Source organism: Nymphaea colorata, chromosome 3 (genome assembly GCF_008831285.2).
Source record: "Nymphaea colorata isolate Beijing-Zhang1983 chromosome 3, ASM883128v2, whole genome shotgun sequence".
In the NCBI taxonomy this organism is placed as follows: Eukaryota; Viridiplantae; Streptophyta; class Magnoliopsida; order Nymphaeales; family Nymphaeaceae; genus Nymphaea; species Nymphaea colorata.
Window position 1 is genome coordinate 9383649 of NC_045140.1, and position 15543 is coordinate 9399191.

At 36.9% G+C, this 15543-nt stretch overlaps 1 protein-coding gene across 1 annotated transcript; it reads right to left on the reverse strand.

The window, feature by feature from the left end:
- Positions 1–911: 911 nt before the first annotated feature.
- LOC116251035 (ASC1-like protein) lies at positions 912–9985 on the reverse strand. The gene is made up of 7 exons (XM_031625091.2): positions 9670–9985; positions 7173–7402; positions 6904–7059; positions 5683–5868; positions 2668–2852; positions 1436–1493; positions 912–1343 (listed from the first exon to the last, which is right to left on the reverse strand). Exons 1-6 carry the CDS (start codon positions 9850–9852, stop codon positions 1462–1464), a joined length of 972 nt encoding a protein of 323 aa, XP_031480951.1. The 5' UTR covers positions 9853–9985; the 3' UTR covers positions 912–1343; positions 1436–1461.
- Between the last annotated feature and the right edge of the window lie 5558 nt (positions 9986–15543).

Here is a 15543-nt window from a genome sequence, read left to right on the forward strand (position 1 = left end):
TACAGAGAGGGAGAAACCCGATACGGCCGTCGAGGGTTTCTCCAGCCGTCCAAAAACCTCCGCCGTCGGAGAGAGAGAAATGAAATGAGAAGCGACCGCCGGAGAGGGGCATCGGCGCAGCCTGAGAGGGGCATCGTTGTCGCCGCCGTCCAAAAACCTCTGCTGTCGTCATTACCGTCGCCGTCTCCGCCATTATCATCGACGTTTACCATAAAGATGGAGGTCATGGCGCACAGAGAGAGAGAGAGAGAGAGAGAGAGAGAGAGAGAGAGAGCTTCGTCGCCGTTCGCCGGAAAGATGGCGGTCACGGCGAGGAGAAAGAGCGAAAGTGAGAACGAGAGAGGTTAAAAATTAAAATCCCATCAAAAGCGGTTTTAGCAAACTGCAGTTTTTAAGATCCGAGCATCTTACCCGGATCTGAGATCCGGTCAAACGCCGCCTAAAGGCATCACCAACCTTCACATTCTCGGCACTTTCTGCAAGGTCAGAATTTTAGCCACAATGAGACACTTTCCTTAATGCTTCCTTTAAAATCTATAGAACATAACAGTTTCATTCACAACCTCGTAATTGGCAAATCTAGGCAGACGTCAAATCCCACTATTTATTCAGTCCTGAACATCGCTAAAACCTGTTCACGGTTCATCCAAGTGTTTGACAATGGACACCAGGAGAATTCTTATAATACGAGAATGTTCATGTTCGAGGCAGAGGAATCACAACTTAAAACAACTGCAAGGTGATCTCTCAGCGTATGATGGTGGACTACAGACTTACATGGGACCAACAATCAGGTTTAACAGCCCAAGTGCCCATAGTAACTGCCCTAATATTAGGGCTGTCAATTTCTTCGGTAACCAGTGCCAATTTTTTAGGTTTGTGATAAAAATAATCATGAGCAGCTGTAAAGGTTGGGCAAAGCAAAAATTCGCTGGTTGCTTTTTCCTTTCCATTTTGGCGAGTACAAACAAGTTCCACATAAGGAACATAAAATAGAGGAACTGAGGAAAATAAATGCCTCAAAGAGACAGTTAGGTGATGGTGCTGAAGCCAATAAGTTGATACAAGGAATGACTACATGTTAATCTTGTGTAGAATCACAAAATGGTGACAAGAATGGTGCCTGTGGAGAAAAGAAGAAAACTAATTGGTAAATATCAATAATTTGATCTGGTTTGGGAATATTTTTCTTTGAATAAATGTACACAGATCACAATTGCAAGGCTTGGACATTATCTCATCTTCATAATATAAGGTACAGTTCCAACTGCTGCAGAGAATTCCTCAGCGTGCATAAATAAGATGGAATCTGCCTGAATCCATATGTGAAGGACATCAGCCATCTGCTAAATGAAAATGTTGGGATATAAATAAGACTGCCGGTAACGTTAAACAATTCAACTGATTAGCGAACATATATAAGATAGAGACATACTCAAGATGTTTAGTCTTGTTCCGGGTTCAGTCATCCTTCTCATCCTCGTCCTCTGAATCTATATCAAGCAAATGAAAAATTCAAAAACACGTTAAACCAAATGCACACATTCATGGGGTTCAACTGAACCTAACTATGGACAAGAGCGAGTAAATTTTGATTCCCTGTCAGGCTGTTGCAGATTGTTATGAACAAGTCACCTTAGACTATTGGTAAAGTTCTTACCACAAGGGATTAACTAGCTCAAGATGGGCATTAGAGAACGATGCATAATTCTACACACACACACACACACATACATACATCATACACACACACGTGTGTTCCTAACTTTCCAAATATTCCAACTTTTTGGAGAAGGCATACATTTAATTCTATATTAAGGTTTTTCATTATCAGAAGAAAAATGTTCATATTTTTTAAACTGTTTCCACAAAAAAATATAAAGAAAAGAATCTAGTGCAGTTGTGGATTGAAGAGGATTTTCTTCAACCCATGTTAATCCCTGTGTTGTCTTTTTACTGACATTTTTTCATTTGATCCCTAGCGTGGTGTAGATAGGGGGGGTTTGTTTTTGTAACAATGGGGGAGATCCTACAGAGGCCGCAACCCCAAGCATGCATATGAAATCACAATGACATTCATCAAAGATTAAAAAGGATATCACGGAATTCATATCCATCACTCATTTTCTCCAGTAGATATATAGCATCAAAGTTAGGAACAAAACAAGCATGTTGGTAGAGTTCTCATCAAAATTTAAGCAGCATAGTGGATTGGGCCCCCATAATCTGTCATGGTTCAGCCTCACTTTGTTCTGTATTCCCCCACCAATGGAAGAAGTATTCTTGTTTTCCTCTATTCATTTGTTACTCAGATTGACTTCAAAGAATTCATGCAGATTACTGAAACATCAAAACATAAGGATCACAAAGAGCCAGTTTGACTCTATTCTTCTATGTCATCAATCACGTATTTTGAAGTACAGATGAGTTCTATTGTTCTCAATGGTCACTGGATTATTGGGCTTGGACTATGATGAAATACTTCCCAAGTTAAACATTGCATGGATCCTGTCGTAAATATACACGGTTCAAAGAAAGGAACTAAGAAAGGACAAGAGAGAGGAACATATGCATATGGTCCTCATGGGAAGACTCCATAGCCATTTCTGCAATTAAGTGAAGCTTCAAGAATGCAGTAAGAGGATTATTTTTGAAAATCACATATACCTGATCGTACATCCTCACTAATCTTTCCTCTTGCTTGAATTTGCCTAACAAGCATTCTATATATCAACACCCACCAATAAATATGGAGAACAAGCAAGCAGAGAAGCAGAGTGTTGAACACATAGTAATATATGGGTCCTTCAACCTTATGCTTATCCTTGTCCAAGGTTAACAAAACCTCATAACTGCGCGAAAAAAAGAAAAAAACTTTGTCAAATGAAACATGATGCTCAAACTTTATCTTAAGCAACATAAAAATAACAACTAAACCAAACACTTTAACTTGTCAACTAACAATCTTTTACATAAATATTGTCATAACAAAAGTATAACGATACTTCAGGGAAGCTCACAAAAGCATTGATAGTGTCAGCATCATAATTATACAAAACCTGTTGTTAGAAATTGGTGATTACTTTGTTGATGTTTTACCTGCTAGATAGAACCTTCTGCAGACAGTACAATGAATATAACAAATAATGGAACGGAACATACAATGAATATAACAAACAATGGAACCAAGGATAAAAGGGGTTAAAAGGATAGGTTGTTCTTAAGCATAATAAAAAAAAAATTGAGGAGCTTGATACCAAATTCATAGACAAGAAATAGCTAATAGTGGAACCAATGAGAAAAGAGGTTTAAAGGAATAGGTTGTTTTACGCATACTCACATAGACTGAAAACTTGAGGTGCTTCATCTGAAATTCATAGACAAGAAATAGTAGTGACCTGAAAAACTGTTCTGTTTTGTTCTAATAGACTAATTGAATGATTATACTTTGTAAGTAAAGCCAAAAAGTAAAACATGAAAAACTGTTCTATTCTTGTTTACATGACAGATTAACAGTACATATCCAGCTTGTTTACATACTGGAAAACTGTGTTGTTCTGTTCTCGCTGATGCCTTAGTTTGATACACAAGAAAACATGTCATTCTTGTTCACATACTGGACAATGCTTGCATTTCTTATAGACTATTTCAGTTACAGACCTTATAGACTATTTTATTTGAATCATTTCAAACAAAAATCATATCAAATCAGTACATATAATATACATTACAAGTTTACAACAGATTGCACATATAACATATAATATACATATAACACAAAGCACCCTCACAAATGAGAAAATAAATCTGTATTCAGGTTACAAAAGCAAGGTCTGCATGTATTTCTCTGATTACTAAACAGATTGTACATATAACATATAATATACATATAACACATAAATCACCCTCGCAAATGAGAAAATAAATCTGTATTCAGGTTACAAAAGCGAGGTCTGCATGTATTTCTCTGATTACTAGACATGCACCAAACAAGAGAACTGGTGGTTTTTTTACCATAAACCTAGGTTTTAATTATAGAATATGTACTTAACGTATGGCTGGAACGTCCACTTGATAAGTTGATATAGAATATGTAATTAACGTACAGCAAATTTTAATAAAATTACAAGATTTAATTTGAAAAGAAGGTGACTTTTCACCTTCCCATGGACTAGGCGTGCTAGCGCCTAGTCCAGCCTAGGTGCCAGTCTAACACATTCGCCTAAGTGATGGACTTAGGCGATGGGTGTGGAACTCATGCCTAGGTGTGGACTAGTCCATGCCTTAACATCTAAGATAAACAATGCAAAAACTGATATTGACAGACCTCTGAAATTAGGCACATTGTTTATATTGTATCAAACAGCCTCTTGCAGTCTACTATGGCCCTGGCAGAAAATTGGGCTTCAAAGCTGCTCATACCTATCTCCAGCGAACTCTTAGGAGTTGTCTGTGAGAGAGCTTTTCTGTGATGAAGAGAAATTCACCGATGAGAAACCAATTTCATGTGTTTGATAATGAGTTTCCCGTGAAGGTAGATGTCTTTCAAATCTTCCACTATCAAAGGTATAGAACATTCAACTTTTATTAATCTTTCACATTGTCAAACACTTCATATATGAACCTTTGACCTAGATTTGACAGTACTGTAGTTGGACTTGTCAGAAGCTCTAATTATCTTGTAGATTAATATTAGACATGGTTGAAATTTTGAAAACAGCTCTTTCAGGGTGGACTCTGCACATTTACATTGCATCAGATTGTAGACAAGGTGGTGGTCCATTTCCTATGATGCCATGCATTTATATGAAAAAGGAATCTGATCGGCATGAATCATTTATTTAGGAATTCATCCGGAGAAGGACAACTGTTGAATTGGGAACCCAAATTTGCCTTTACCCAATATTTTTGCTAACATTGAAAACTAAGATATACACTTCAAATCTGATGGTCTTTGATTCAGAAGATAAGAATGTTGCACCAGCGGCATCAACATCAATTGTGCAACCACCCAATTAATTAGAGGAGCAGGAGAACTTAGCAAAGCCTACTGCAGATATAAATTCCTACTTTGGTTAGTCCGAGGTTTTTGTGAACAGGAATTTTTATTTCAGAATTATGTACTTGAGGTTTTACTCATAGAATTATGTATTAGGGATGGAGTGTTAAAGAGTATTTCTGAAATATTATAAAGTTAGAGAGGATATCTTTAAACATTTTCTTACAGTTGTTGGACTGTTTTGTAAAGTGTTTGTCGCCAGCCCTAATCTCTTTTAAAAGAGATTAGGGTTACGTTAATGATCAATTCTTTTGGCTCTCTCTCTCTCTCTCGTTCTCTCCTTTCCTCAGCATCTCTCTCTCGTCTCTCTCAATCTGTAACAAGGGACTTTAAGTGATTTAGCGGATACTCTTTGATTACTACATTTCCGTTAATTTGATGGTTCCTGTATATTACTGGTAAGTTTCATATGTAACTTATGTTTATTCAATTCATGTTTTTTCTTGAAGAACATAAAATTGCAGTTTTTACATTATTTCACATTACATTATTATTCAACTCTCTCTCTCTCTCTCTCTCTCTCACACACACACACACACACTCTCTCTCTCTCACACACACACACATTTGTGCTGAAACCACGGGACTTGTTAACTACAAACAGGAGAATGGAAACAACTGACCTTGTACTCCGAATAATCCACAATGGGTAATATACAAGGCGAAGAATTATCCAAGACAGTACAAACAAAATAAATGAAAAGCTTGCAATCGCTTCAGCACCAGTGTACTTTGACATCTTTCCGATTTCCAAAAACACATCACTTGCATCATGAAGTGCCAAAACAACAGATCCAACACGAGCAAACCTGCAAAAATGAAAAAAAATGAAAAAAGCTATGCCAGAAATTTTGAACAATAGGCATCTGAAAGCATCTAAAATGCCAGGCTGTTTACAAGGATTATAATAGCTAAAAGCCTAAAACAACAAATATATTATATTATCCATGTTGAAGAAACAAATTGCATCTTCTCCAATATGCAAGCTCTGAAACTTGACACTGTATTTAAACTGAACAAAGGATTGGATCTGACTTTGAGCTGAAGTTTTTTTTCTCTTATTAAGGTGTTGGCTAAAAGATTAAAAATCATCTAATGAATCTTTAAGCAGTAGTATTGCAGATTAACAGAACAAGAAACCAGTAAGGAATGAAACAATTTTCAGTAGACACAGAAGGCCCATTAACCACCTACTGAAGGCACAGGAAGACAGTTAACTAATTATTGACAGCTAGACTCCTACAGCTAAGGACAAGAGAAAAGCAATACATAGTCAATCAACCATATAGTCCAGGATGAGAAAAATGCAGTTCAACATTATTTTCAAATTAGAGGCTATAACAAACTGCCAAAAATTAGATGCATCCAGTTAGCAATTGTAGTAGTAGATTTTATTAAAAGTTAGAACATTGAAGCAACAACTATATAGTGCTGGATAACAAAATGCTAATTTGATCACCACAAATGGAAGTTTAGTGCGTTAGCACATTAATTTCCTGAAAGATAAGGCATTGAGAAAACTGATAGAAAATTCCTTAAGAAGCTCAAGAAAAAAGGTCAGAAAGAAAAGCTGGTTAGAACTGAAAAACTGTCATGTAATGCACCAACAAAAAAGAATCAATGGCTTGCTCTAATGGTCAAACCATGGCATGACCTAATCTTCTCATTATTTTTAATTATTTCCCAAAAACAAAAACATAAACAGTAATACAATAAAAAAAAATTGTGGCACCGCCTAAATATATTATATTGGATACGGACATAGATCCAGATCCATGACTTTTTCTTCAGCATTTTAACACGCCATTTTTTGATATGAAGATTAAACTGAAAGGTACCCCTACCTCCAAATGTAAGATAACACAATGAGAATGAGAGTGGCTACATGATGAGACATTGACACTCCAAAATCAGAGCGCCTTGTCTCCCAAAACACCAGAGCAAATATGGAGTAGGCATAGAATCCAGCAGCATACATATATAACGCTTTCAACTTCAATCTGCATGTTGAGGGAGGAAGATTAGAGCAGATGCAATATGTAAAGAAAGAAAAGCTCAAAAGTTGGCAAACACTGAACAACAACTGCATAAGTTTTAAACATAAAACACTTACTTTAGCTTTTGGTCTGGCCAGACCTGCTCACCAGGACCAATCCAAAAGTATCTAGTGTTTTTGAACCATGGTTCATCATAAGTCACTGTCAAAGCAAACACTTCAGCAGAAAGAAAATAAACACACTTCCATGCAGACTCTTTAAACTTCCTCAGCCGTTTTTTCTTTTCATCTACATTAGAATCAAGTGACCAATCTCCCAAACCAAGAACAAATTGCCTCCCCAACTTCTGCAATAAACAAAAAGTACTGAAAGATAAGGTGATGAACAAATTAAATGTTTAATGAAAGTATGACCCAGAGCAAAGGCAGAAGATCCAGTTCTAGGATTTTGGGTTTTTGTTTATCGTTTCTTTATTTTTGATCCAGATCCATGGATCCACCTTATAAAAGGCGTCAGACCTCATTTGTAACCAGTCATCAGTTGAATGAAAAACTAATTGTTCTTTGTGTTTTTCCTTCCCTTTACTGTTATTTCTGTTGTTTGTTTTATATTCCTTTTAATTTCTTCAATTTAATTCATCTTGTACGCACTGATTAGAGTGAGGATCTCTAATTGCACATCAATGCAAAATTAAGAAACTTTCTCGACATCTTGGTTAGTTAAGACTTAAGAAAGAACACTTTCGACATTTTCTATACCAGAGTAATTTAGGAAGCAAGGAACCATGATAAGGTAGCTCCTAGGATGAAAGAAAATATCATGAGCACGAAGGGACTTCAATTAACTTGTAAATACTGGACGTGAAAATCAAGAGAAAGCACACCCACACACACATTCGTATTTATGTATGTATCTATGTATATTCACATGCACACACTAACACACACACACACATATGTACTTATGTATGTACCTATGTATATTCAAGTGTGTACATTGGATAATATATTGATGCTTGCCTACTGTAATCATGGACAACTGACACCCACAGGGCTAACACATGTTCAAAATATTTGGTATAAAAGCACAAGCACAGAATGATAGCCTATTGTCGAGGAGACATGACCAATCTCCTAAAAAAATATGGAATGCAGCAATATAAAATATGGATTCTCACTAGCACCCTCCGTTCTAGTTTGTGAAGGAAGCATCCTAGATATCCTGTTTCTTCTGCTTCCCACCTTAAGCAGCAGATTTTGACAAACACGTGCCCTTATTCATGCAATGAGACATGAAAAAAAGCTAACCAAATTTGTAAGTGTCTGATTGGAAAAGGTTATACTTGTTAGCTTATGAAGGCTACAAGCTTCTCAAACAGACGTATGCTACAAATGCAACAGAATGCATAGATATTCCGTAGAGCAGCTAATCAAGATGATTTCACCGATGTTTGCTTTAGATACACTTCTAACCAGATCTACCAGATTGGTACTGAATCTTTCTTACTAGATATCCAGCTTTAACACAAAACACTAAGCTACTCTTCCTCTTAAATTTTAGAATATTGTCGTCTTCATCTGCACTTAACAAACCATTAAGTACCACAAGCTGGACTAGTAACTCCAAATATGATGTTAAAAAGAACCACCAGGTAATATTCAGCACAACAGAAGATGTAGATGTAAGACTTAGACAGCCAATTTCCATGTGCGAGACCATCCTACAATATATAGTTGGCAGAGGCCATACCAGTTGTACCAACGAGAGAAAGTCAGAAACTTTTACTTGAAGATATTAACCAATCAGATTCCATGCTGAAATCCAGACGGTTTCAGAATCCTCCGATTTTCATTGACTGAAGTAGTATTGTCATGGTTTAGTTTTAAAGCAAGCCATCATCCCTCAAACTTTTTCATGTTCTTCTGTTCTCATGCATTTGGTGTATAATTTCTCCATTAGAAACATGAATTTTTCTTCCCACTTTAGCTGTTTCCTGGAAATTTTCTCCCTTCCTTCTCTGCCAATGTCAAAATCTTAATACCGATTATACAAGCTGCAGTTGCACATACGTTTCTGTGACTAGGAATTTCCAGATTGATTGACGAGAATTTATTGTAGAACTAGTCGTGCTCAACTTGGATGCATTTAACAACAAGTCGAATCGATCAAAGTGCATTTAGTCCTACGCTAAAATGGAAAATAATTACCTCCAAAGAGGAAAAATGAAAGGATCGGTTTCGTTTTTGCATTCAAAATCACTAGAAGTTGCACTCTTTCCTCACTACCAAGAAAGAAAAAGCAGATGACGGAAAAAAAAATCTAGTTAACAGAATAGCTCAACCAACAAACAAAACAAGATTTAGATACAACACTGTGGAGCATCCAGATTTTGTGAAAACAGATAAGAGAAAAGAAAAAGGAGTAACCAACTAAGAAAAGTTATAAACGACAAACAGCAACACCAACAACCAACTTTTCCCAGATAGAGCTAAAAATTTCAACCGGGTCGTACCAAAAAACAAAAGCTAGGTGTTATTTAACATAGCACATCGAAGTTCCACCATGACATAAATCAGCAATTAGGTATAATAGAGATTGAAGGATTGCATGTACCTCGAAAATGAATCTATCAAAAAAGAACCTCACGAAGGGGAAGAAAATCGCAAGCAACGGCAAGACGGCGAAGTCTTGGTAGGCGGGGTATGATTCCTCGTCCCACGGAATTCGGTCCAACCATTTCAAATCCACCATTTTGCTAGAAAAATGCGAAGAACCCTCAGCTCTTCCTGCAATCATCTAGCAAATCCAGAAGCTCGCGATTCGCATCGAAGCCCTCCAAACGAGAGAGACAGAAAAGACAGAAGAGAGAGAGAGAATTTTCTAGTTGGAATGGAGCCGGAAATCAGATCGTAGACAACACCTTCCTTTGAAAACCATCAACAATTCCAAAATTGACGATCACGGCTGCATGGTCTGATGTTAACCTTTCTAGAAATTCTAGGCCCAAAATTTTTGCCCTAATTCGAGAAAGTGAAACTTACATTTGTGAATTATCTTAGGAATTCCAGTCCATTTCTTTAATTAAGCCGGTGTTGGGCACGCACAACCCTACCTGTCTCGCTATAATAGTCATCGTCGTCAATGTAAGTCAAGACAATACAATTTATATTGCTACGCCATAAACTTATTTTTCCATGAACACACTAATATATATTAGTATGATCCATGTCAGATGTTATGAGGTTCCTAAAAAATTAAAATTCTATAAAAACAATCAATGATGTTTCCATAACAGTTATTTTTTAGTGATAAACTTTTTGTTTTTAACAATATAGTAACATCTAACATCCGTCCTATATACATTTCAAGTACGGCTAATACTGGATGGTTCGAAAAATGAAACTGTGGCTAAAAGTTTGATAAACCAAAAAGTACCATAAATAATTGTTGCACTATAAATAGTATTATCAATAGTTCTATAGTAATTGTTTGTAGTGACAAATTTTAATTTTTAGTCATCTTGCATCTGGCAGATTGACTATATGTAAAAAATTCCAAATTGGTTCCTATATGAGACAGGTCAAAATTTTCAAGTTCATAAAACAAAGCTCATTTCTATTTCTTAGCTTAATTTAAGTATCTTTCGTTTGAACTAAAGAATAATAGTAAATGATTTTACGGACCCTTTAAGGCATTTATAGGCATGGTAAGGTGCTCTTTTGAATTGCGACTAAGGGGTGGGCCATTAACTGACTTTTTCTTTTTTCCATTTTTCCGGTGGGACTAAACGCATACCGGTGAATCCCATTCAACGTACCAACTTCCAACGTCTCAAAATGGTTCCTAAGTTGGATTTGAATCCAGATCCATTTTTGTATGGTTACAAACAAGTTGAATCTGGTCATCAATGAGTTTGGCCACTTTTTTACAAGGTGTGGATCCCTCTGGCGCACCTCCCAGTCAAGAAAGACGTGACAGCTTCCAAGTTCTACTTATTTCTATTTGGTTAGGTTTGACCGGTAATTTTTTTTATTTGATATTATGAATACCGCGTTAGTGTTTTTATGAATATATCTTAAAAAATAGAGGAGATGCATATATCATTTGTTTATGTGTTTCATAAATCTATTTTAATTTTAAGACAGATTCATAAAATGTTTCTAATGCTAAATAGCTCATTTGTGAAAGTTACACGTCGACTGGTTCAAACATTTTAACGGTAAATTCGTATTACAGATTTGATGGTGGTTTGTCTGTTATAGCGACATGGCAGGAAATCTATAAAAGCATATTTGCTCTTAATATTTTCTGACTTGTGTCTTTGTTTGAGTACCGTGGTCTTAAGGTCTGACGGATCCACGCTGCTGCTAGCTGCTGAAATATAGCAGATTTTATGCATCATGGATTTGGGATCCCCTTAGATACGAAATAAACATAGCTTAAGAGAAAACTTAGGGGATTAACAGAAGGACCGTAGGGTTGAAATTTGATCGATATCACATAATTTGACTGTTTGCTTGCTTCGTGTTCGAATCAAGAACCTTTTAATTACTGTGAACATAAAGAAAATTTAGTTAACGATGCCATAATGAAAGGTTTGTTTCCAGAAAATGCTCGGTTCCATTTTCTCTGGTAGCCTTACAACTTCTCTTTTAATTTTAATAACGTAAATCCAAATTACTAAATAAGAGAGAACTCTAAATAAGAATCAAGCATATATTTAGTATTCCTATCCTGTTACTGGTTCAGGACCCTTCTCTAAGTGTCTTTATTAAACTCAAATCCGGTTGGGTCATTGCCCAACTAGATTTTACAAGAGACCAACTGACATTTTCAGTAAATGAGACTAAATATTAGCTTGCATATGCACTGTGAAACATTTCTTTACCGATGAGTAGAAGAGGAAGACTTGCTACCCGATACAGAGCCCCCTTGCCTTTTCAAAGATACAATGTCTGCTTTCTGTGTTGGGATGTAAGCCTGCTGCACATAAAAAATAAACAGAACATATTTGTTTTGTTTTGTTTGACGTCCTTTAATTGAATTAAAGACTGACAACGGGTTAATTGATGGATGCAGTCATACAAGTTATTTATTTCAAGAATATATTAGCTAAAACTTAGAAAGATCAATTTCATCAGTCTCTCATCGTCTCAATAAAGGGCCAAAATCATGGTTATTAAGAGCCCGTTTGATGGCGAGGTAATTTGAGAGGGGAGGAAAAAAATGGTATGGACATACATCAAACGGGGTGAAATTCCACCCGGGTGAAATTCCACCCACTCGACACCCTCCCCTCCCGCTCATCCGCCGATACCTCGGATACCAGGGGCAGAGGTCACAACCAGCAGCAGTTTGGCTCTGCCTACGGGAAGCATCTGACAGGCTGACACCATTTAATTTGCTACTTTACCGTTCTTCCTCCTCTCTTCTTTTTCCGTTCCTCCCCTGAGCGAAAAGAGAGCTGTCTTTAAAGTTCATGGTTGCCATGTTCAAGCGATCTGCAAATTTCAGGAGCCGGCCATAATGAATCAACTGGGTCCCAGATGCTTGGATATGTAAGACATCAGATGCTGAAAGGCAAGTACCAAGATACCCAAGTGGACTAACTTTGATCTCCTCACTGTCCTCAATGTAAGCCTGCGTCAAAGGAATCTGTGGTCTGCGCTATACATGAGAAGAAGAATTAAATGGCTGTGAGTAACTGGCCGGATTCTCATTCTCTTCTGCAGTCAAGATTGGAATGAATTCCAAGCGGCTCATCATCAGCAATGTGGCAATAAATAGAGTTCACTTCGGCCTTGCCCATATTTGAATGTAATGGAGTCCGTTGCATTTAAAGCTGAAAAAGAGAGATGGATGGTAAAGTGCATGGATTCATCGTTGGTAACTGCTTCTTCCTTCAAGTGTTGTTAGTAATGGCGACCCTGTGGTCCGATGAAGAGCAACCGGAAAACATAAAAAAACATGGCACGTGAGTGCGTGCAGACTTGGTTTAGTGTGCCATTTATGACAGACCAGTCAAAAACGCCAAGCTCTCCACGTCTTTTCCATCCTGCTTTCTTCCTTTAAAAAAAAAATTGCAGATGAAACAGATAAGGTGTCCTCAGAAGTCTACAAAGCATAATAAATTTTCAATTGACTTTGGTACAATAACTTGGGTTTCTTGAGATTGAGATCGACCTATAATGAGATCAAAATCTACTCAATTCAATAGGTTTTAGCAATTCAATAGGTTTTAGAATGAACTCCTGGGGCGTCCCACAAGGCCCACACTTACCCTCGATGTACGTTTTCTAAGACTTCGAATACTACAGTAACTTTTTCACGTTCTGCGCTTTTAATTAATGCATGATATTCACATATTTTGTCGTTTCATCAAACAAATATCTATAGTTTCCATCTCATATAATTTCTTCGAAATTTTGAGAAACATAATATATAACTTCCTTCATTTGAACAGGGAAAACAGAAAATTTTGGCATCAAAATCTGCAGTACTACATATATATTTAAATCCAAATTGCCATTCATATTGTGATCTGCATATTTCATACAGGCCAGTGGTCAAATCATGTTCTAGTTGTAAAAGTTTCTAAATTTTGAGAATCTACAGCTGTAAGGTTTTTGGACAACCAAAAAAGACATGAAGCCAAGCGCATGCACCAGATTCCAGCTGGCCATCTTCAAATTAAGGCTGACTTCTAATTTGCTAAAAGGGTCATGTACAGTTTATGCTTGTAAAACATTATTCCATCTTATTGCAGTCAATTCATATTTATTGGTGGTATAATAAGATGGTAAAAGTGAGGGAGAACATGTTTTTGCTTTGCTGTCCATGTGAAGCAAACCATCAATGGCTGCAACTGCAACATGTCGGCTTTAAAATTAAGAACGGAGCGACGTCATGAGTCACCAGGCTGATTAAATGTTGACAGACAATCTGCTGATTTTTGTATATATATATATATATATATATATATATATATATATATCCAAGTCACGAGATGATCTTTTTTTTTATTTGAAAAACTTGCTCAAGTTTTGAGTCAATAACAACAAAATACCTCAACTTTTAGGGGTGCACAAAAGGATCCTCACCATTTGATAGATATTCACAAATGACCACATTTGTGACTGTTTCCAATGGAAAAGGGTACACGATAAACAAATTTACTAAACTAATCTTTATAGGTTAATGAATGGATCCACAACCCAATTTTAGAACAAAAAAGATTTCTTGTACTACTATTCTGACCTTTTTATGTCTCGTCTCATTTTCCGGCATCTACTTCCGACCAACTCTTTAGGTATCTCTCGCCAAATTTTCCGGCACCTATAGCCGACTCTATCTCTGTCTTTCTGGTTTTATGGTAAGGAGTGCTGGTTCAGCGTTGGCATTGTTTTTGGCAGAGCAGCAAAGAGAAAATTTTTACAAGTGATGCAGTAACTGGTGGGAATACCACCTTCTATCTTTCGTTTGAGAAGACCATCGTTTTTCTGCTTTTATGTGTTGCGATTGTGAATGCTTCTTAGAATGAAGCATATTAGTGCGCATGATATATACACTTTGAATTATCTTTTTGTGGCCGATGCTTATTGTCAACGCTTCCATTTGTTTGTTGAAATGCCCACAAGAGCATTCAGTGAACAACAGCCTTTATGGTTGTATAAGTAGCTTGTGTCATGTGTTCATTGTGATGTAATTTGCAGAGAGAGAGAGAGAGAGCCAGAATCATTGATGTGAATAACAAAGTTTTAGCGAATATATATATAATCTACAAAAATGGAGTGGTGGCTTTAGTACAGTCATGTCCACAATGGGCCTTTCAAAAGATCCTGCAATATCTGGGCGAGGTGCTGCGTGCTATGCACTGAGCCAAACAGTGCAAAAACCTTTAACGGCATCGTCTGAAAAATCACAAACAAAACTATAAATGGAAAGGTAGAACTATGGAACCAGAAAACTTCTCGTCTTTCTTCTGTTCTTGAAAATGGGTAATTATTTTCTTCACAACACTGCCACCGAGCAGCTGCTTCCTCTCTTTGTTCCCATGTCGGTAGGAACGTAATGAGGTCAGGCTAGACTCAAGCTCGCTCGTATGAGTGCGGCTCGAGCTCAAGTTATAAACGAGTTGAGCTCCAATTCGACTTGGCTCGTTTGTTTTTTATTTCTTCTGTTATGTCTTTTGATTCTCTTACTCTTTATTTTTCATTTCTCCATCCCTCTCTTTGTTTCTCTCTTTAAATCATTCTACTACTTTTTATATGAGTGCGGCTCGAGCTTGAGTTATAAATGAGTTGAGTTCAAGTTACACATGATCGACTTGGCTTGATTGTTTTTTTATTTCTTCTGTTATGTCTTTTCATTCTCTTCCTCTTTTTACTTTCCATTTCTCCATCCCTCCCTCTCTCTCTTTGTTTCTCTCTCTCTCTCTTTCATTCTACTACTTTTTCGTCTTCTTCTTCTTCTTCCCACCTCCTCTTT